Source organism: Lepisma saccharinum, chromosome 7 (genome assembly GCF_977018435.1).
Source record: "Lepisma saccharinum chromosome 7, izLepSacc3.1, whole genome shotgun sequence".
Classification (NCBI taxonomy): Eukaryota; Metazoa; Arthropoda; class Insecta; order Zygentoma; family Lepismatidae; genus Lepisma; species Lepisma saccharinum.
The window spans coordinates 74,324,844-74,349,178 of NC_139235.1; the positions used below are offsets into that span (position 1 = coordinate 74,324,844).

At 38.0% G+C, this 24,335-nt stretch overlaps 1 protein-coding gene across 1 annotated transcript in view; it reads right to left on the reverse strand.

Moving 5' to 3' along the window:
• Positions 1 to 3,894: 3,894 nt before the first annotated feature.
• Positions 3,895 to 24,335, reverse strand: part of LOC145990506 (uncharacterized) — a 48,919-nt gene continuing 28,478 nt past the window's right edge. The window contains exon 3 of the mRNA XM_083126203.1: positions 3,895 to 4,125. Within this exon, the coding sequence (XP_082982329.1) occupies positions 3,895 to 4,125 (231 nt within the window). The remainder of the gene's footprint in view (positions 4,126 to 24,335) is intronic.

Below are 24,335 nucleotides of genomic sequence, written 5' to 3' on the forward strand. Positions count from 1 at the left end.
TGCATACTATGATATGTGTGACAGAGTTGTGTTCCACGACGATATCCCTTCTTGTGATCCGACTTTTTTCTGCGAGACAGTGCAAACAGCAATGTGTCAATTAGGGGTGGGGGCAAGTCAGTTTTCTATTGTGGATGAAAGAGAAAGATATTTTAGACGATTTGGAATGCTAGGGCGGGAGGTATCCATTGAAATACCTAATCAGGTTGTGGGGGACCCTGAATATTTGGTTGGGTCCATGTTTCAATTTCTAATGAAAAAGATTTTTTTTGATGTGTCACCGGACAGTCAGGTTGGTTTGATTATTTTCGGTAATGAAACCAATAAGGATATTTATATCCCTTGGCGCAGCCTTTCGGCTTTAAATCCCAAGATTATTCAACACTATGTAACCAAAGTGCTGAACAGCAATGAATCCTTTTTTGTAGATAACTCTTTGAAATGCATGGCGCATATTGTCGAACCCAAGCGCGGTAGAGGGAAGAAAAAGTATCCCCTTTACAGGAAGTATGTCCCTTTACTATCAATAAACAATTCTAACCAGAGACAGACTGCTTTTACTATTATGACTAACGATGACAATTTATGCTTGCCACGCGCTATTGTATTTGCCCAAGCCAAAATTGACAAGAATACTAAGAAAGTCGACTCGTTTCGAAGATACGATAATAAGCTGAAAGAAGCGGCTATGCGGTTATGTCATGAAGCACGCGTTGATCCAACCAATGGATGCACTGTAGAGGACATTGTTAAATTTCAGAATCATTTGGGACCAGAGTACCAAATTGTAGTGTTTTCAATGAAAGAGGGGGAAAGGGAGTATGAAGTTATCCGGTCAACACCGTTCGCCCCCAAACAGATTAATTTACTGTATCACGATCAACATTTTGATATAGTCAATTCTGTCCCCAAACTTCTTGTGAAAAATTATTACTGCCCCAAATGTCAAGTCGGGTTCGCTCACAAGTATCAACATACTGAATGCACGAGATATTGTTCATTGTGTGAATACAGTCATGATGGCAATGAAGCCACTAACACTATTCCCAGAAAATGCACTATATGTAACAGGAAGTTTCTGTCCCCGGAATGTTATGATAATCATTTGCGCACAGAAGGGCGAAAATCAAGTGTTTGCCAATCTATTCACCAATGTAACGTATGTTACAAAGTAGTGAACAAAAGAAATCGCAAAACACCACACAAATGCGATGAATTTTTTTGTAAAAGCTGTAATGCTTTCGTAGAACCAGCACACAAATGCTATATTCAGCCTGTTAAGCCCGAACCAAGTGCAAAGTTTCTTTATATTTTCTATGATTTTGAGTGTATGCTGGTAGAAAGAGAAAATGACCAGAAACACGAAGTCAATCTGGCTGTTGCTAAGCAAGCCTGTCATGTCTGTAAAGACACGGATGCTGATTTCTGCGAGATGTCCGGTCCTCGTGTCCATATTTTCCCCAATATTCAAGAATTTATGCAATATATACAAACTCCGAGGGAAGGGTTTGATAAAATTGTGTGTATTGCACAAATGCAGGACGATATGATTCTCGTTTTGTTTTAAATTATCTGATTACTAAAGAGAATATTACCCCATCTGTAATTATGCAGGGTAGGAAAATAATAGAGATGTCTATTACCAAGAAAATAGTGTTCAGGGACTCCTTGAATTTCATGCTTATGAAATTGAAAGATCTACCTGCAAGTCTGGGACTAGCGGAAGATTTGCAGAAAGGCGATTTTCCATATTTGTTTTCAACCCCTGCAAATCAGAATTATGTAGGTCCATTCCCTGATATTCAATATTATGATATAGATTCCAAGTCCCCCAAAGAAAGAGAAGAGATGCTAAAATGGCATGAGGAAACTGTCCAAGCAGGGAAAATTTTTGATTTTCAAAAAGAGTTGCGTGAATACTGTATTAAAGATGTGGAAATTCTTGCTGCTGCATGTATTAAATTTTCTAATCTGATCGAAGATCTGAGTGGAATACAGTGCTTTGTTCGCTGCGCGACTCTTGCGTCGTTAGCGTCTTTGATATTTAGAAGTAAATATCTTAAAGAAAACACTCTTATTAAAGTTCCGCCATTTGGATTTCGGGAACAAGACCAACAGTCTCTAATTGCCTTAAAGTGGTTAAAGTGGGTAGAAAATACTGAAAAAATCACTCTAAGACACGCAGGGAATCTCGGGGAGGCTAAAATAGGACGTTATAAGTTGGACGGGTTCCATGAAGAAAGCAAAACTGTTTATAGTTTCCAAGGTTGCTACTACCATGCTTGCCCGATTTGTCTTCCTGAAAACAGAGATAAGCCTCTTAACGAGACTGGCGAGACACTAGACCATAGGTACGAACGTACTGTTACCCGTAAAGAAATATTAGAGCAAATGGGGTACAAGGTTGTAGAAAAATGGGAATGTGAATTCAATGAGGAAATTAAAAAAGATCCAGAATTACGCAAATTCATTGCTGAGAATTGTTATTCCCTGAATAACCCACTTATCCCAAAACAAGCTTTTAATGGGGGACGCACTGAACTTTTCAGGGCAGTTTATGAAAAACAAGAGAATGAAAATACGAGCATGAAACTGCTAGATGTAGTTTCCTTTTACCCTGCAATGATGAAGCAAAGAAAAATGCCTACAGGGAAACCAGTGATTTACACGTCAGAGTTTCCTACCTTGGATAATGTGTTTGGGGTTGTAAAATGTGATATTCTTCCCCCTAAAGATTTATATTTACCAGTACTGGGCATGTCGTGCAATAACAACTTAATGTTTGCTTTATGCAGAACTTGTGCACAAAGCGAGAATCAAGAACAATGTACACACGCAGATAAAGAAAGATACTTACATGGCACCTGGGTATCGGAAGAACTGAAACTGGCTGTAAAAAAAAAGGGTACAAAATACTCAAAATATATGAAATTTGGGATTTTCCTTCGGCTCACCAGAATGATAATGTGTTCAAAGACTATGTAGACACATTTCTTAGACTGAAACAACAGTCTTCAGGATATCCTTCCGCTGCAGTTCAGAAAATGACAAAGACAAGTATATTCAAGATTATTCGATCATGAGGGAATCCAACTTGTAAAAGATGAAATTGCACCTAACCCTGGACTTCGTTTTATTTCCAAAATTCTGCTAAATTCAATCTATGGAAAATTCGCCCAAAATCCTTTAAAACTAAGTCTATTTTTGTAAATACAGAACAGAAATTCCATGATATAGTGTTTAATCCACAGTACGAAATCAGTAATGTTGTTCCTATTTCCGAATCTTGTTTATTAGTGAATTATATTGATCTGGAAAGCAAAAATGAACCGTTAGTACTCTCAAATGTACTTGTCTCTGCGTTTATTACTGCTTATGGAAGAATGCACTTATATTCTTTTATGGGCAAAGTCGAGGAAAGTATTCACACTACGTGGATACGGACTCTGTGTTCTATGTAGAAAGAAACCATGAAAATCTTATTCCTACAGGCTCATTTCTTGGTGAAATGACGGATGAGATTAAGAGCCCTACCAAATTACATGCTTTTTGGGTGGTGGTCCCCAAAAACTATGCATATAAAATGGTGAACAAACATGATCCTCAGGATGAGAAACATGTTATTAAAGTAAGAGGTATTACCATGAATTACAGAACTCGACTCCAGATTAATTTTGATTATTTTAAGCAACTGGTCAAAGGGGAAATTGAAAAGCGAGTTGTTGAGAACCCACGAAAAATTAAACGAAAAGCCAATTTTGAAATTGTTTCTGAATCTGAGCAGAAAACACACCAAGCAGTCCACACAAAACGAAGAAAAATTGAAAATTTTGAGACAGTGCCATATGGAATCTAAATAAAAAACTAGTGTTTTGTTTTATTTTTTATTGTTCTTTAGAGCCCTAAGGCCATCTGAAGTGCCTCAATTTGACGGGATATCCATGGGCACTCCCCGTTGACGCGCCGCCTGGCGCAGACACTACATCTCTCTTCTCTGCGCCTCCGGCGCGACAGGGGAGGGGACACCGGGCGAAGGCGGTGAGCGGTTCTGAGGTGGTCCATGAGGGCCTTCTTCCCCCTGAACCCAACCTCCCAGCAGATATCACATTCCCTCTTTATTTCATCCTGAAAAGAAAAGATAAAATTAATTTGTGGTATATATTTGGGCCATTGTGTGTCTGCGCTTCAAGCAGAGAACGTGTGTTGTTCAACATGGAATTGCGTTTTACACACCCGTTTGCAATGATGGTTTGTGGGCCCTCACAAAGTGGAAAAACCACTTTTGTGGATAAGCTTCTATTTTATAAACATAAAATGTTTACACAAGTTCCAAAAACAGTAATATGGGCGTATGGTGCGGTTCCTCCCAGATTAAAATTAAGCCAAAATACAAATATTCAGTTTATTGAAGGAATCTCTGATGTAGCAAATATGAATATTGAAACTCCTGGATTAATTGTCATTGATGATCTAATGAATGAAAGCAGCAAAGATTCAGCAGTCGCAGATATATTTACGAAATATTCTCATCACAAAAATATAAGTGTTATTTTTATAGTACAAAATTTATTTCACAAAGGTGCTAAAATGAGAGACATAAGCCTCAACTCACACTATCTTGTGATATTCAAAAATCCACGTGACAAACACCAAATATACCATTTAGCACGACAATTCAAACCTGACAATAGTAAAAGCTTCCAAAACACTTTTACTATTGTCAGGTTTGAATTGTCGTGCTAAATGGTATATTTGGTGTTTGTCACGTGGATTTTTGAATATCACAAGATAGTGTGAGTTGAGGCTTATGTCTCTCATTTTAGCACCTTTGTGAAATAAATTTTGTACTATAAAAATAACACTTATATTTTTGTGATGAGAATATTTCGTAAATATATCTGCGACTGCTGAATCTTTGCTGCTTTCATTCATTAGATCATCAATGACAATTAATCCAGGAGTTTCAATATTCATATTTGCTACATCAGAGATTCCTTCAATAAACTGAATATTTGTATTTTGGCTTAATTTTAATCTGGGAGGAACCGCACCATACGCCCATATTACTGTTTTTGGAACTTGTGTAAACATTTTATGTTTATAAAATAGAAGCTTATCCACAAAAGTGGTTTTTCCACTTTGTGAGGGCCCACAAACCATCATTGCAAACGGGTGTGTAAAACGCAATTCCATGTTGAACAACACACGTTCTCTGCTTGAAGCGCAGACACACAATGGCCCAAATATATACCACAAATTAATTTTATCTTTTCTTTTCAGGATGAAATAAAGAGGGAATGTGATATCTGCTGGGAGGTTGGGTTCAGGGGGAAGAAGGCCCTCATGGACCACCTCAGAACCGCTCACCGCCTTCGCCCGGTGTCCCCTCCCCTGTCGCGCCGGAGGCGCAGAGAAGAGAGATGTAGTGTCTGCGCCAGGCGGCGCGTCAACGGGGAGTGCCCATGGATATCCCGTCAAATTGAGGCACTTCAGATGGCCTTAGGGCTCTAAAGAACAATAAAAAATAAAACAAAACACTAGTTTTTTATTTAGATTCCATATGGCACTGTCTCAAAATTTTCAATTTTTCTTCGTTTTGTGTGGACTGCTTGGTGTGTTTTCTGCTCAGATTCAGAAACAATTTCAAAATTGGCTTTTCGTTTAATTTTTCGTGGGTTCTCAACAACTCGCTTTTCAATTTCCCCTTTGACCAGTTGCTTAAAATAATCAAAATTAATCTGGAGTCGAGTTCTGTAATTCATGGTAATACCTCTTACTTTAATAACATGTTTCTCATCCTGAGGATCATGTTTGTTCACCATTTTATATGCATAGTTTTTGGGACCACCACCCAAAAAGCATGTAATTTGGTAGGGCTCTTTAATCTCATCCGTCATTTCACCAAGAAATGAGCCTGTAGGAATAAGATTTTCATGGTTTCTTTCTACATAGAACACAGAGTCCGTATCCACGTAGTGAATACTTTCCTCGACTTTGCCCATAAAAGAATATAAGTGCATTCTTCCATAAGCAGTAATAAACGCAGAGACAAGTACATTTGAGAGTACTAACGGTTCATTTTTGCTTTCCAGATCAATATAATTCACTAATAAACAAGATTCGGAAATAGGAACAACATTACTGATTTCGTACTGTGGATTAAACACTATATCATGGAATTTCTGTTCTGTATTTACAAAAATAGACTTAGTTTTTAAAGGATTTTGGGCGAATTTTCCATAGATTGAATTTAGCAGAATTTTGGAAATAAAACGAAGTCCAGGGTTAGGTGCAATTTCATCTTTTACAAGTTGGATTCCCTCATGATCGAAATAATCTTGAATATACTTGTCTTTGTCATTTTCTGAACTGCAGCCGGAAGGATATCCTGAAGACTGTTGTTTCAGTCTAAGAAATGTGTCTACATAGTCTTTGAACACATTATCATTCTGGTGAGCCGAAGGAAAATCCCAAATTTCATATATTTTGAGTATTTTGTACCCTTTTTTTACAGCCAGTTTCAGTTCTTCCGATACCCAGGTGCCATGTAAGTATCTTTCTTTATCTGCGTGTGTACATTGTTCTTGATTCTCGCTTTGTGCACAAGTTCTGCATAAAGCAAACATTAATTTGTTATTGCACGACATGCCCAGTACTGGTAAATATAAATCTTTAGGGGGAAGAATATCACATTTTACAACCCCAAACACATTATCCAAGGTAGGAAACTCTGACGTGTAAATCACTGGTTTCCCTGTAGGCATTTTTCTTTGCTTCATCATTGCAGGGTAAAGGGAAACTACATCTAGCAGTTTCATGCTCGTATTTTCATTCTCTTGTTTTTCATAAACTGCCCTGAAAAGTTCAGTGCGTCCCCCATTAAAAGCTTGTTTTGGGATAAGTGGGTTATTCAGGGAATAACAATTCTCAGCAATGAATTTGCGTAATTCTGGATCTTTTTTAATTTCCTCATTGAATTCACATTCCCATTTTTCTATAACCTTGTACCCCATTTGCTCTAATATTTCTTTACGGGTAACAGTACGTTCGTACCTATGGTCTAGTGTCTCGCCAGTCTCGTTAAGAGGCTTATCTCTGTTTTCAGGAAGACAAATCGGGCAAGCATGGTAGTAGCAACCTTGGAAACTATAAACAGTTTTGCTTTCTTCATGGAACCCGTCCAACTTATAACGTCCTATTTTAGCCTCCCCGAGATTCCCTGCGTGTCTTAGAGTGATTTTTTCAGTATTTTCTACCCACTTTAACCACTTTAAGGCAATTAGAGACTGTTGGTCTTGTTCCCGAAATCCAAATGGCGGAACTTTAATAAGAGTGTTTTCTTTAAGATATTTACTTCTAAATATCAAAGACGCTAACGACGCAAGAGTCGCGCAGCGAACAAAGCACTGTATTCCACTCAGATCTTCGATCAGATTAGAAAATTTAATACATGCAGCAGCAAGAATTTCCACATCTTTAATACAGTATTCACGCAACTCTTTTTGAAAATCAAAAATTTTCCCTGCTTGGACAGTTTCCTCATGCCATTTTAGCATCTCTTCTCTTTCTTTGGGGGACTTGGAATCTATATCATAATATTGAATATCAGGGAATGGACCTACATAATTCTGATTTGCAGGGGTTGAAAACAAATATGGAAAATCGCCTTTCTGCAAATCTTCCGCTAGTCCCAGACTTGCAGGTAGATCTTTCAATTTCATAAGCATGAAATTCAAGGAGTCCCTGAACACTATTTTCTTGGTAATAGACATCTCTATTATTTTCCTACCCTGCATAATTACAGATGGGGTAATATTCTCTTTAGTAATCAGATAATTTAAAACAAAACGAGAATCATATCGTCCTGCATTTGTGCAATACACACAATTTTATCAAACCCTTCCCTCGGAGTTTGTATATATTGCATAAATTCTTGAATATTGGGGAAAATATGGACACGAGGACCGGACATCTCGCAGAAATCAGCATCCGTGTCTTTACAGACATGACAGGCTTGCTTAGCAACAGCCAGATTGACTTCGTGTTTCTGGTCATTTTCTCTTTCTACCAGCATACACTCAAAATCATAGAAAATATAAAGAAACTTTGCACTTGGTTCGGGCTTAACAGGCTGAATATAGCATTTGTGTGCTGGTTCTACGAAAGCATTACAGCTTTTACAAAAAAATTCATCGCATTTGTGTGGTGTTTTGCGATTTCTTTTGTTCACTACTTTGTAACATACGTTACATTGGTGAATAGATTGGCAAACACTTGATTTTCGCCCTTCTGTGCGCAAATGATTATCATAACATTCCGGGGACAGAAACTTCCTGTTACATATAGTGCATTTTCTGGGAATAGTGTTAGTGGCTTCATTGCCATCATGACTGTATTCACACAATGAACAATATCTCGTGCATTCAGTATGTTGATACTTGTGAGCGAACCCGACTTGACATTTGGGGCAGTAATAATTTTTCACAAGAAGTTTGGGGACAGAATTGACTATATCAAAATGTTGATCGTGATACAGTAAATTAATCTGTTTGGGGGCGAACGGTGTTGACCGGATAACTTCATACTCCCTTTCCCCCTCTTTCATTGAAAACACTACAATTTGGTACTCTGGTCCCAAATGATTCTGAAATTTAACAATGTCCTCTACAGTGCATCCATTGGTTGGATCAACGCGTGCTTCATGACATAACCGCATAGCCGCTTCTTTCAGCTTATTATCGTATCTTCGAAACGAGTCGACTTTCTTAGTATTCTTGTCAATTTTGGCTTGGGCAAATACAATAGCGCGTGGCAAGCATAAATTGTCATCGTTAGTCATAATAGTAAAAGCAGTCTGTCTCTGGTTAGAATTGTTTATTGATAGTAAAGGGACATACTTCCTGTAAAGGGGATACTTTTTCTTCCCTCTACCGCGCTTGGGTTCGACAATATGCGCCATGCATTTCAAAGAGTTATCTACAAAAAAGGATTCATTGCTGTTCAGCACTTTGGTTACATAGTGTTGAATAATCTTGGGATTTAAAGCCGAAAGGCTGCGCCAAGGGATATAAATATCCTTATTGGTTTCATTACCGAAAATAATCAAACCAACCTGACTGTCCGGTGACACATCAAAAAAAATCTTTTTCATTAGAAATTGAAACATGGACCCAACCAAATATTCAGGGTCCCCCACAACCTGATTAGGTATTTCAATGGATACCTCCCGCCCTAGCATTCCAAATCGTCTAAAATATCTTTCTCTTTCATCCACAATAGAAAACTGACTTGCCCCCACCCCTAATTGACACATTGCTGTTTGCACTGTCTCGCAGAAAAAAGTCGGATCACAAGAAGGGATATCGTCGTGGAACACAACTCTGTCACACATATCATAGTATGCATTAACGAGTTCTAGTGGGGAAGTATACTTTCCAGAATGAAAATTACATATAATTTCATCCGAAGTACTCACCGCAGTGTGGTTAGCCTCGTTTGTGGAGCTTGTAGACGCCATCTTTCACTAACAGTTCCTTCCAGTCGCACGCACACAGAAAATAGAATCACCTGTAAAAAATAGAAAAATAGTTGTAGTACTTGTTCATATTACACATATTTGTTTCTTGCTTCGGTTCAATATTTAAATTACATATTATTTAAAAAACACACTACATATATGTAACAATTCACTTACCTTAATTATAGCTTCTTTTGAGTTCTTTGTCTTCAAATCTCAGACAATAATCACAAGTTGATATCTTTTCTGACACAATGGTTCAGAAATACTTCTCAAACTAACATCTTCTCGCTTTTACGCGCTTTTTTATACCTCATAAACAAAACTGACGCCTTCTCTGATTGGTTGAAATAAAATCAACGCGTTTTCTGATTGGTTGAAATATAAACCGACGCTTTCTTTGTTCTTGCGTTCTAGTTCACCTTGAACTTCTTCCCATCATCCTTTGTTCTAGTGTTCTCGATAACCTTGGCCTACTTAGACGGAAACATATTCTAGCATGCAAGCGACGCACAGTTTCAAAAAATTTGACCCTTGCTGCGCATTTCCAGACATCCTTTGTTGTCTGGTTCAATCCCTCCCCTGCCCTACAGTATTGCATAGCTTTCCCCTGTTCTTGCGTACTGGTTAACCTTGAAAAAAAAAACCGGTTCTGAAAACCTACCGACGCGTTCTCTGATTGGTCAATCAGGATCGTTCTTTGTTCTGACGTTCTGACGTCATTTGACCTTGAACGCACACTCCCCAAATTCCTTTCTCCTCTACCTGCGCGGAATATTAATTCATTCTCTCTGTCTACCTTCACAGCCGAGTCGAGATTCGGAGACAGTATTCTGTCTGGCGTCTGAGACCATCGTCTTTAATAACATACATTATTACAATAACATACATTATTATATACATTGTACACTAAAACCATTTATTACCGTTACATATCGCGGGTTCGAGTACCGGGACCGTCTTCTTTCGTACCATTACCACCGTTCATAGCGGTTCATAAACCATAAAAACTTATTTTCAATATTATAAACATTAATTATTATCGATTTATACATTACATACTTTGCAGTAATGAATATAAAACCATATGCATAGCGTTTAGTACCTCTAATTACCTTCTATATACATATTTTTCATAAAATAAATAATTATATATTCATAAAAAGTTATAAACATGCAAATACATAAATGTAAAATATTCTAAGTACTTGCAAATGAATTCTAAGTACGCGCAAATTAATTAAAACCCGTGCAAATTAGTTCTAAGTACGTGCAAATTAAAGACCACCCATGCAGCGACAGCCACTGGCGTATTCGGATACTACTGTGGTGCCTTCTTTTACTGGAGACGGCAGCAGATCATGGAACGTATTTGATGTCGACAGATCAGAAGAATTAGAAAAAGAGGCTCAGAGCAACGAGCAGTATTCTCTTCTACCTGTTCTGGCAGTATTGTACATAGGTGTTTGGGCATCTGTGGTTGTGGAAAGCATAGAATTATGTTCCGACAGACTTTGTTTATTCAGAGAATAAACACCTGTACAACGGAAACCTCTTTCTGCAATCGCTTGAGTTGCTGCCGTAAGCCATGATGCTTTGAATATATTTCCAAACGTGAATTTATTTTTCTCACACCCCTCGTAGAAATAATAGGATTTTAAGGACTTGAAAAACGAACGATCCAAAGGCTGCAGTCGATGTGATCCGTAGTTTGGTTAACATATGATCCGTATGTCGTTCTTCTCACAAACCTTCATTGCGTTTAGGCTCTTGTGTAACGCATGGCCATCCAAAACAAGCAAACAGGATCCATGAACGCGGTGAGTCTGAAAGTGTCGAAGCCAAAAAAGGATGACATCTTCATTGATCCACTCAGAATCAGTTAGGCTATAGTAATCAACAATTCATTGGAGAAACTGTCGGAAATTGGGGATGGTATTTCTTTCCTTTAAAAGTTACCATTGATGGAATATAGCCACCTGCAGTGTTGACCCTATTCACCCGATTTCAGTGACCCTAATCACCCCACAAACCGCAACATTTTTCTGTTCATCAGTTGTATACACCGTAGCGACGACATAAACGGCGCTATATCTCATAACCTCTTCTACGACAACCAAATACCATGTTACGCACAAATGGTATTTGAAATATCGCATATAGTACAGTAAAACACTAACAAATACACATTTCCATTTTTACACAGTCTTATACCTCTACTTGCCTTTAACACGAGCATTTTCTGTAATTTTTAGCAATTCCAAATGCACTACTTCTTGGTAGTTTCTACTGTCAACAGATTCTAGATGTTCCAAACTCAAAAGTGACTCTAATCAGACTGTGACTCGATTCACCCTAACTTACTCCATCACAATTAAGGACATCTTTCGATCTGACGTTCCTTGGAAACGTTTCTCTGTGTGCTCACGAAGCATAATTTTGGAGGGGCACAATGGAACTTGGACCTTAACTTTGGGCGGGGGACATAATCGAACTTGTAGCTCAAATTTGGCAGCGAGCAGAACAGAATAATTTTCAATCCCATAAAAATAGTGTTCACGATTATTTGCTAAATGACTGTTACATTTGCGAAATCACAAATATTACTTTTCTTTCCTGTGCCTCTCAGGTCTCAGGAGGTTAACAAAAGTCAATTTTATAAGGCAATTGCTCCCCTTGCCCCCCGCCAAGTAACACTTCTGCGCGCACGAGCACAGCGTTTTTCGATCGTTTTTCACGATACAAATAAATTACGATTAGAAAATGGAGTCAATTAATGCATTCAGAAGTCGTTCAAGGGATTTCTTCTTTAGTAGAGTAATACCCAAATAAGTGGCTTGCATACGTTACTATATCCACATAGTATACGGATAAAATCAATATTCTGTCTTGGAGATAAATGGGGATACGTTTATATCGGTTTACATGAAAGGAAAACATTCAGAATAATTTCGGAACTGTGATGGAAAGGACATGACCATGAAGGGTGTCATTTTCAGTGACCATCTGACACCCACTTTTATAGGAGAGCTGGACCAAATGTAGGGGTTTATGACACCCCCTAACCCCTTCCTGGACACGCCACTGCATGTGTGAATTTCCTAAGACCGGCTATAGACGAAAGCATTTCCTTTAACATTTCTGCTAGCATAAATTCTACGTAAATGCTTCAAAAAATTTCATAGCAGACAGTACACGGAAGCTTTCATGTAACTTTTCAGTTAGCTTTTGCGATTACAATGCAAAACGTATACAGCACGAAAGGCACGTTGAGTTACACCATCTATGCTGAGTCAACGGTGTTTACAATTGAAACAACTAAAAATATTCTTCCATACGTGTACATTAAACGTAGTAAAGTATGTATTTAAGCAATGCTTATTCGGAAAAGCAAATACCGTTTACCTGTTATGGAAATACTTAAAAACGCGATACCGAGAGATGCAGTGACATCAAGATGAAATCATTGTAACTTCCACAGAGTTAGCAATAGGGTCAAGTGCCCATATTTCGGATACTTAATTTCAAATTAGATTTTCAGTACCTAAATGTAAACAAAATAAGCCATAAATGTGTTGATAAACATTGAACATATATTTATTAATGTTTCTGAAAGTTATATTAACATTTATAAGAAATACTTGGTATATTTTATGAAACAAAGAATTGTATGCATATTTTTAGTCTGACAAAAAGGTTGCCTAATGTCGGATAGGGTATTTTCTAATTTCGGATAGGGTTACTAATGAGTATTTGGAAAGGGTGCACAATTTCGGATAGTCGAAATTAGGTACCCGTGTAGCATCCGAAATTAGGAAACCCAGTCGCATATTCAATATGGCGATTCTGTGCGTTGCCCCTCTGAAATAATGTGACTGAAACTACGTAATAAATGTTTGCTGAATCTCTCAAGATTATATAAAATTTAGACAGAAGTGAGTAAATACTAAACTTCCAGTTGTAGGCCTTAAGTTTGGATGGTGAAATATTACATCAAAACTTCGGAAAAGTCAGAAATATCAGCCACACACTAAAGAAACATTGCTGAAGGTCACGCACAAGGGTGAAACTTTGGGACGAAGTAGCGTGTTAGTTGACACTATCTACACTTCGGCGCTGCTGTTCTAAGGTGGAAATTTCTTGGTATCCGAAATTAGGAACCTATCCGAAATATGGGCACTTGACCCTATATTGCCTCAGCTCACTCGTTTGGAAAGTTAGACACACCTGGATCGGTAACTTGACAACAGTCGATATGGGCAGCAAATGGAAATGAAATTATCAACACCCCAGGTGTGTCATTCTCACGGCAGTGGAATGGGTAGTTCGATAATATACAACAATTCCTCTGCACAATTTGCTGCATGTTAAGATAATTTCAAACCTTTCATTGAAACAAGGACTAGAATCGTTTGAATATTACCACCAACAAAAGAATTTGCAAACCAATAATGGTATAATTAAACGAAACATTTGTTGGTTAAACTCACGGAAGTGTTCAACAATTACATACAGCCATCGAAATTTTCGTAAAAAATACCTTTACCAGACTGGAGATTCAAACCTTGAAGCCAAACCATGACGCCTTAACCCTTAACCGGGCAACCAGTGTCTATCAGACACTTGCTTATATTTTTTGTCACATACTCCAAACGAAACTTCCTGCGAACATGATTTTTTTTTTACTTTGTTTGTTTCTCTCTCTTTCCCATTTCACAATATTTGACTTTGTTTGATAAAGGTGGTCATGCTTAACAAAATATTTTCCATTTCGGGCAAGCAGTGTCTGTCGGACACAATGTACAAACAAAAGTTGTAATATTACTTTAATAAGTATTAACAAATGATTAATAAGAAATAAAGTATTTAATAAGACATCACATAAATATATTATTAACGCTAAAATAGAAAAATGAAAAATATATCAGCAAATAAAACAATTTCCTCACATTACCTTCCGTCCTAACATGTTTCATATACTATGCTGCAAAAAATGCAATTACAATGATGAAGAATACAAAAATACCAGAAAAATGGATATAACAATGATGATTAGGTTAAACAACATGTTACTCGCTTGTTTCCACAGCGATGAAACATAGAAATTTCGCATTAGAAGGGCAAGATCTATTTAAAACAATGCAGTGTCCGACAGACACTGCTTGCCGGGACACGTTACAAAAATAGCTTGCCCTTAAACCGCATGGCCACGGTACGAGACAAATGGACCTCTCCGGTGAAGGTCTCCAGTACCTGCATACTAGCAAAGGAAAGTTCTAAGACTGACACAAACAATATTGCTATTCGGAAAGACAAATACCGTTTACCTGCCATAGAAATGATTAAGAACGCAATACCGAGAGGGTAATATGCAGTGACACCAAGCAGAAATCATTGTAACCTCCTCAGATTTAGCAATATATTCCCTCAACTCACTACGTTTAGAAAGTTAGAAACACCTGGATCGGTAACTTGGGAACAGTCGATGAGGGGGACCAAATGGAAATGAAATTATTAACTCCACAGGTGCGTCATGCTCAGGGCAGTGGAATGGGAAACTAGTTAGTTCAAAAACATGCAACAATTCCTCTGCACATTTTCTTCGTGTTAACAGTTTGTCAAACCTTTTAAAGAATAAAACATTACAATCGATTGAATATTACAAGCAACAAACTATCTAGAAAAAAAATACTTTTACCAGAATGGAAATTCGAACCATCGTGTGTCTTGCAGCACGTACAAAACCATGACGCCTTATATCGCATAGCCACAGTACGAGACAATTTGAACTATCCGGTGAACTTCCGTACTAGCAGGATAAAGTTCTAAGCGTGACACACAAAAAAGGCCATTTCGCAAAACAAACGCCGTTTACCTGGCATTGAAATAATTACAAACGCGATATCGAGAAGATACTATGCATTTCTATCAAGCAGAAATCATTTATACCACCACAGAGTTACCAAGTTAGCCTGAGATCACTACGTTTAAAAAGTTAAACAGACCTGGATCGGTAACTTGACAACAGTCGATGTGGGGAGTCAAATGAAAATGAAATTATCAACTTCCAGGTGTCTCATGCTCACAGCAGTGGAATGAAAACTAGTTAGCTCAACAGCATGAAACAATTCCTCTGCAGATTTTGCTTCGGCTTAAGAGATTTTCAAATAGTTCAAAGAATAAAACATTAAAAAATTCGATTGAATATTACAAGCAACAAAATATTTAGAAAACCAATAATGCTATCATTTTACTAGACGATTTGTTACGTAAACTCACGGAAATGTCCAACAATTATATACAGCCCACGAACATTTCGTAAAAAATACCATCTTTATCTACCTGGCGATCCGAACAAGTGTGTGTCTTCTAACCTGTTTCCAAGGCATGACACCTTAAAAAGCATGGCCAGTGTACGAGATCAAGTGTGCTGTCCGGTGAGGGAATATAATACTTCCGTACTAGCATGATAAAGTTCTAAGCGCGACACACAAGAAAGGGAATTTCGCAAAAGCAAACACCGTTTACCTGCCACTGAAATAATTAAGAACGCGATATCGAGAGGGTTATATGCAGTAACATCAAGCAGAAAATAATGAAATATCCACAGAGGTAGTCAGATATTCCCTCAGCTCACTACGTCTAGAAAATTAGACACACCTGGATCGGTAAATGACAACAGTCGATGTGGGGAGTCAAATGAAAATGAAATTATCAACTTCCAGGTGTCTCATGCTCACAGCAGTGGAATGAAAACTAGTTAGCTCAACAGCATGAAACAATTCCTCTGCAGATTTTGCTTCGGCTTAAGAGATTTTCAAATAGTTCAAAGAATAAAACATTAAAAAATTCGATTGAATATTACAAGCAACAAAATATTTAGAAAACCAATAATGCTATCATTTTACTAGACGATTTGTTACGTAAACTCACGGAAATGTCCAACAATTATATACAGCCCACGAACATTTCGTAAAAAATACCATCTTTATCTACCTGGCGATCCGAACAAGTGTGTGTCTTCTAACCTGTTTCCAAGGCATGACACCTTAAAAAGCATGGCCAGTGTACGAGATCAAGTGTGCTGTCCGGTGAGGGAATATAATACTTCCGTACTAGCATGATAAAGTTCTAAGCGCGACACACAAGAAAGGGAATTTCGCAAAAGCAAACACCGTTTACCTGCCACTGAAATAATTAAGAACGCGATATCGAGAGGGTTATATGCAGTAACATCAAGCAGAAAATAATGAAATATCCACAGAGGTAGTCAGATATTCCCTCAGCTCACTACGTCTAGAAAATTAGACACACCTGGATCGGTAAATGACAACAGTCGATGTGGGGAGTCAAATGAAAATGAAATTATCAACTTCCAGGTGTCTCATGCTCGCAGCAGTGGAATGAAAACTAGTTAGTTCAACAGCATGAAACAATTCCTCTGCAGATTTTGCTTCGGCTTAAGAGATTTTCAAATAGTTCAAAGAATAAAACATTAAAAAATTCGATTGAATATTACAAGCAACAAAATATTTAGAAAACCAATAATGCTATCATTTTACTAGACGATTTGTTACGTAAACTCACGGAAATGTCCAACAATTATATACAGCCCACGAACATTTCGTAAAAAATACCATCTTTATCTACCTGGCGATCCGAACAAGTGTGTGTCTTCTAACCTGTTTCCAAGGCATGACACCTTAAAAAGCATGGCCAGTGTACGAGATCAAGTGTGCTGTCCGGTGAGGGACTATAATACTTCCGTACTAGCATGATAAAGTTCTAAGCGCGACACACAAGAAAGGGAATTTCGCAAAAGCAAACACCGTTTACCTGCCACTGAAATAATTAAGAACGCGATATCGAGAGGGTTATATGCAGTAACATCAAGCAGAAAATAATGAAATATCCACAGAGGTAGTCAGATATTCCCTCAGCTCACTACGTCTAGAAAATTAGACACACCTGGATCGGTAAATGACAACAGTCGATGTGGGGAGTCAAATGAAAATGAAATTATCAACTTCCAGGTGTCTCATGCTCACAGCAGTGGAATGAAAACTAGTTAGTTCAACAGCATGAAACAATTCCTCTGCAGATTTTGCTTCGGCTTAAGAGATTTTCAAATAGTTCAAAGAATAAAACATTAAAAAATTCGATTGAATATTACAAGCAACAAAATATTTAGAAAACCAATAATGCTATCATTTTACTAGACGATTTGTTACGTAAACTCACGGAAATGTCCAACAATTATATACAGCCCACGAACATTTCGTAAAAAATACCATCTTTATCTACCTGGCGATCCGAACAAGTGTGTGTCTTCTAACCTGTTTCCAAGGCATGACACCTTAAAAAGCATGGCCAGTGTACGAGATCAAGTGTGCTGTCCGGTGAGGGACTATAATACTTCCGTACTAGCATGATAAAGTTCTAAGCGCGACACACAAGAAAGGGAATTTCGCAAAAGCAAACACCGTTTACCTGCCACTGAAATAATTAAGAACGCGATATCGAGAGGGTTATATGCAGTAACATCAAGCAGAAAATAATGAAATATCCACAGAGGTAGTCAGATATTCCCTCAGCTCACTACGTCTAGAAAATTAGACACACCTGGATCGGTAAATGACAACAGTCGATGTGGGGAGCAAATGGAAATGAAATTATGAACTCCCCAGGTATCTCATTCTCACGGCAGTGGAAAGGGAAATTAGTTAGTTTGACAATCTGCAACAATTATTCTGCACATCTTGCTGCATGTTAAAAGAATCTCAAACCTTTTGTGAGTGTCCATTCATCAATTTCATCATATCGTCACTCATCACCATATTTGATTAATTTTGATTGATTGAGTTTGTGTTTGAAGTACACTTTATGCACAGTAAGGCTAATCGGGACTGGACCTACAGTTTAAAGTGGGATCCGAACCACTATGTGCCTCCACCGGGTATCGAACCCGGGAACCCTTGATCACAAGGCGACGATTCTACCGCTGCGCCATCGGGGAGGCCTCCCGGATATTTGCAACTTAGCCAAAAGTGTCACAAGAAGCGAAGTAAAATAAAGCAAATCAATCAATCGAACATAGGGTCTCCGGTTTCAGAGAGCAATACCTATGCAAAGCACTCGGTCATGAAGACCCTCAAAATTGAAATAATAAGTGGAACAAAAATACTGATATTAGAGTATTTTAAGAGTTTAGGCAGATTAACAGTTCACGTCAACCTACAACAATTTCACCTGTATTGTGTGATATATGGTTCTGCCCTAATATAATTGAACGTGCTCTTACGATAATAGTTACACATTTCCGTCTTGCAACACACAACCTCGACTCGGCACGATATGTGCATTTCCTTGCCCCTTTTCTGTATTCTTTTCTATTTAGGATATATTATGTTGCCCTTTTGCCTCTTGGTTAATCCGTGGCGATGAGAATGATTGACCAATTGGTAAGATGGATGTGATGGGGCAAACATGCCTTAATCATGGTTCGAACTTAAGACCTCTGTCTTCAAAGCACGTTACAATCTGCCACGTGTGTCTTTTCATCTCCAGTCACCATTAATTTCAAGAGGTAGAAAACGACGTTACTCAAACAAATTGTCTAAATAATTTCCATGACCATAAACATTTGTTGCACTTGTTGAGAGAAATCCATACCCTCGTATTGTTATAAGTAAACGTCGACCTAGTTGATATCCCAGGGTGTCCACAGGATTTACGACTGGACGCTTACTAAAGTAATAGAAATATGCATCCCCATTTCCATTAATCGTTCACTCTTCGTATATTTTGAGGTCAGCTAATTCGAACATACGACCCTAAGACAGCTACACACTGCCAAGAAAACTGCAGTGTCAAGAAATTAATAACTGTATATTTATATATTTTATTTTTGGTAATGGAATATTTTCCCCTTCAGCTTCTTATTTATGTTTGATTTGGTTTATTTTACTTCGCTTTTCTGCCACTTTTGGCTAAACGCCACGATGAGGATGAGGGATGAAATGATTAAATTGATGAAGGGACAGTCACAATGAACACCGAATGAACACAATGCCAAGGCGGTGTTTAAGCAAGCTGTGTTAACCACTCTACCACGGAGGGCGGAATCCTTTTTAGTTAGGAGAAATCGTTCCTTGACAGCGAAGTAAGAATAGTTAATATGCATCACGTCAGAGTTATAATCTTTTAAATTTCTAACAATCAATTGGGATTTACTCTTAACCATTCTTTTGCCTACATAAAAACTTCCACACAGTTAAGATCGTTTACACTAAGGACAACAGCGTTAAAGTCTATGCTTTAAGGAATGATTAAGCACACTATGATGACGAAAATTATACTTGTAATTCACATGACAATAGTGATGCATTACATCGGTGAAACATTAATTTTCGACCAGGAAGAAATATTAAAAAACGCAGGGACACAATGATCAATTTATTTATTTATTTTACTTCGCTTTTCTTCCACTTTTGAGTAATCACATAGATAAGGATGAAAGGTGTGTTAAGACGAAATTTGTGAAAGGCAATCACAAACGTAGAAGACAGCCCAAACTCCACAGACCATTATACTGGCCTTGTGTCTAGACGCCAGATCCTCGTTGGTCTGCAAAATATACTCCATTGCAGCGGCGTATACTCTGGGTCATCTAGGTAATCGCAGATGACCCGGCTGTATTTCATTTTTTTTTTAAAAAAATGTATATACATTTCTTCGCAATATTCTTCGAAACCAATTTCGATGCATACATTTCTTTGCTTCCAGCGCGCAAATGCACCGTTCCCTCCGCTGAACTAGGGAAAATATACCCGGTAGAATGCGAAGAACAGGAAAATTGAATAACATGGGCAAACTAATTCTACGCTAATTTTCATTTTAAATTTGCTTCTGTATTGCTGATTTCTTTTACTTGAACATAATTTTTTCAAAAGGAAAAAGCTTAAATATTGAAGATGAAGCAAACTAAATTTAAATTCAAAGCTTAAGCAATTAAAGCACCTATATGCTGACTCCCCCATTCTTGTATTTACACAAATAGTGATTGTTTCTTCTCTCTAATCTTCTAAAGCAGCGTGAATACTTCTTTCACGGAACTGAATATTTTTAAAAGGGAAAGATATCAGAAATAAATTATATATATATATTAGTTAATTTAAGTTGCTATATTCCGCCTCCTTAGATTAATAGTGATGAAGATGAACGAATTAAACATAAAAAAAAACACATCAGACTCGGGGGGCTGAAACCCCCTCCCCGAAATCCTACAAATATCTAATTTAAAAAGTGTATAGTGGTAATTAATTTTACTTCATTAGCAGGATTAAACACCTTGCATAATACGTTGTAATAATCTGAGATTCATCTTCAGGACTTCTAACCCCACTGTTTCAACTTTATGTGGCAGCTGATAATAAGGGATGATCCCCACCCCGAAATAAAATTCTGGCTCTGGCCTGCAATGATTCGAACTTTTAAACCTGTGATTTTTTTAATCATTCATAGGGAATTTCATTCTGAGCCAGGAACACAACAACAGAAGTTTGGCGCGTGAAACTGAATGCGTGTAGTCGTTGGCTTTGTGCTGTGCTTCGTGTTTATTATTTATTTAGGTGTTAGTGTTTGTCGTGATAGTGCTGTGTTAAAGGATAATGGATGTGATACAAGATTTGCTGGTGAAACCTTTTGGAACCGTAATCTAAACAATCTTTGCAACGCTTGTGCCAAACAAGAAAAATCCAAAAGTCACATAACTTCCTTTGTTAAGCTGCAATCTTTCGCACAGACACGTATTGACGTGCAACTGGACAAACAGCGTGCTTTGGATGTGGTACGGCACAAATAATCGGGTCCTGCAGTAAGCTGAATTTTGCATTTAAATTAATATTGCGGGTTTTTATTTCACTAGTGCACGTCTTTCATTTTATATTTCACAGGTTGTTTTTTATAGCTTTATAATACTGTCTTGTTTTATTATTTGAAATTCTACACGTATATTAAACTGCAATAACGAGAATTAATTGATTGTGGTCGTAGCAATAAGACAAACATTCCGACACAATATTCCTAAATCCAATATGGATCTTGACATAAATTGCACGGAAACTCTTGGAGTTTGAGGATCAAGGGTCGGAGATTACCCACTCGTTAGAAGCAGCATACGCCACTGCTCCATTGTCACAATGACGTAAGCATTCGTAGAATAAATTTGTATATCATTCTCCCGCCTGCCCTCAAGAAACGTGAGCTAAACTAGTGCGCATTCTGTGATATGTTCATTACTTCTCAGGAACCACTCGTGGCCTTCAACTAGTTTATCCTGAAAAAAAAAACTGCGGTTTAGGATGTTAACAGATACTTCAGGGACAATATCCAAAGAATACTGTCACATACGCAGAATCCAAAACATTTCTATTTTCTCATTTCTACTAGAACCCTGGCGAAAAAAAGGCGACTGGAACGTGGTGCTGATCGTATCACCTCCAAAATGGCCGAGCTCGAGAATATGCGGTGCCCTACTACCACATTCGCTAAATGTGCCTTCATGGTACGTTGCTATACGCATGAGGAACTTTACCTAACCTTTATTACTACTACCTACTCATGCCAGGAATTTTGATATTTTTTATACTTTATTTATTTGTCCATTGCTAACCTGGTTCATTCCCAGCCATAACAGCAATTAGTCGATGCAATAAAAATACGCCAAACTTAAAAAGAAACGAGTGTCGGTGTGCGCGCGCGCACGTACACACACATACACAGAGAGGGGCGGGGGGTAGGAACACGAAAATCTTCCACAAACTGCCCAGATCATGCCTGACAAGACTCCAACAGAAAGCTTTCCGGAAACAAGTTCACGTGCGCATAAGGTAGTGATGGCCTTGTCTGCAACTCCCTTCCCCCACTTTCTTATCCAATACAGGAGTAATAAAGTGCTTACAACTAGCTTCCAATCTAACTAAGAGAAGGGAGACCTTTTTTTTAAAGTTCGCCATGTACTACTTAGAAATTTTCAGCGAAAAATGCAAGCTCGACCAGGACTCGAACCCGGGCCGGCTCGGTAGCTCAGTGGAAGTCAACCTCCATGCCGGAGTGGTTAGCACAGCAAGCTACAACGCCAGGGGTTCCGGGTTCGTGTCCCGGGTAAGGCATGGGTATTTGTGTATGTCCAGATGATAAGAAATGAAAATTGAGTAAAACCGAGAAATGAAACACTGTGAATAAAGGTGAAAAACGGGGAATGTTAATTTCATTAAAAAAAGTGGATACAGCAATGGTATGGTATGCCAGAGACCCGGGGTCGAGTCCTGGTCGAGCCTGCATTTGTCGCTGAAAATATCTACAAAATATGTCATTTCGCAAAAGCAAACACCGCTTACGTGCCATTGAAATATTTAAGAACACGATACCGACAGGGTAATATGTAGTGACATCAAGCAGAAGTCATTGAAACCTCCACAGAGGTAGCAAGATATTCCCTCAGCTCACTACTTGTAGAAAGTTAAATACACCTGGATCGGTAAATGACAACAGTCGATGTGGGGAGCAAATGGAAATGAAGTAACAACTCCTCAGGTGTCACATGCTCATGGCAGTGGAATGAGAAACTAGTTAGTTCAACAACATGCAACAATTCCTCTACACGTCTTGCTTCGTGCTAAGAGAATTTCAAACCTTTCAAAAAATAAAACATTGCAAACGATTGGATATTACAGCCAACAAAATATTTAAAAACCCTTAATAGTATCATCAAGCTAAATAATTTTTTACGTAAAATCACTAAAATGTTTACAAATTACGTACACTCCTGGAAATTCTCGTAAAAAAATTCACATTGCCGGCCTGGAGATTCAAACTAGCGTGTGTTTTGTAGCCCCTCCCTAAAACATGACGCCTTAAGCTGCATGGCCACAGTACGAGACGAATGAACCTGTCCGGTGAAGGCCTTTAATACCTGCTTACTAGCAAAGAAAAGTTCTAAGCGTGATACACAAAATAGGACATTTCGCAAAAGCAAACAACGTTTACGTGCCATTGAAAAAATTAAGAACGCGATACCGAGAGAGTTATACGCAGTAACATCAAGCAGAAATCAATGAAACTTCCACAGAGGTAGCCAGATATTCCCTCAGCTCAATACGTTTAGAAATTTAGACACACCTGGATCGCTAAATGACAACAGTCGATGTGGAAGCAAATTGAAATGAAATTGTCGACTCCCCAGGTGTCTAATGCTCAGGGCAGTGGAATGGGAAACTAGTTAGTTCAACAACATGCAACAATTCCTCTGCACGTCTTGCTTCAGGCTAAGAGATTTTCAAACCTTTCAAAAAATATAACATTACACTCGATTGAATATTACAAACAACAAAATATTTAAAAACCATTAATACTATCATTAAGCTAAATGATTTGTAACGTAAACAAAAGTGTTATACGCAGTAACATCAAGCAGAAATCAATGAAACCTCCACAGAGTTAGCAAGATATTCCCTCAGCTCACTACGTTTGGAAAGTTAGACACACCTGGATCGGTAAATGACAACAGTCGATGTGGGGAGCAAACGAAAATGAAATTATGAACTCCCCAGGTATCTCATGCTCACGGCAGCGGAATGGGAAACTAGCTAGTTCGACAATCTGTAACAATTCCTCTGCACATCTTGCTGAATGTTAAAGATAATTTCAGAACTTTCAATGAAACAATTAGATTCGTCTGAATATAAACACCAAAAATTTTAAAAAAACATTCTGCTACCCAATACATTAAACTAAATGATTTGTTACGTAAACTCAC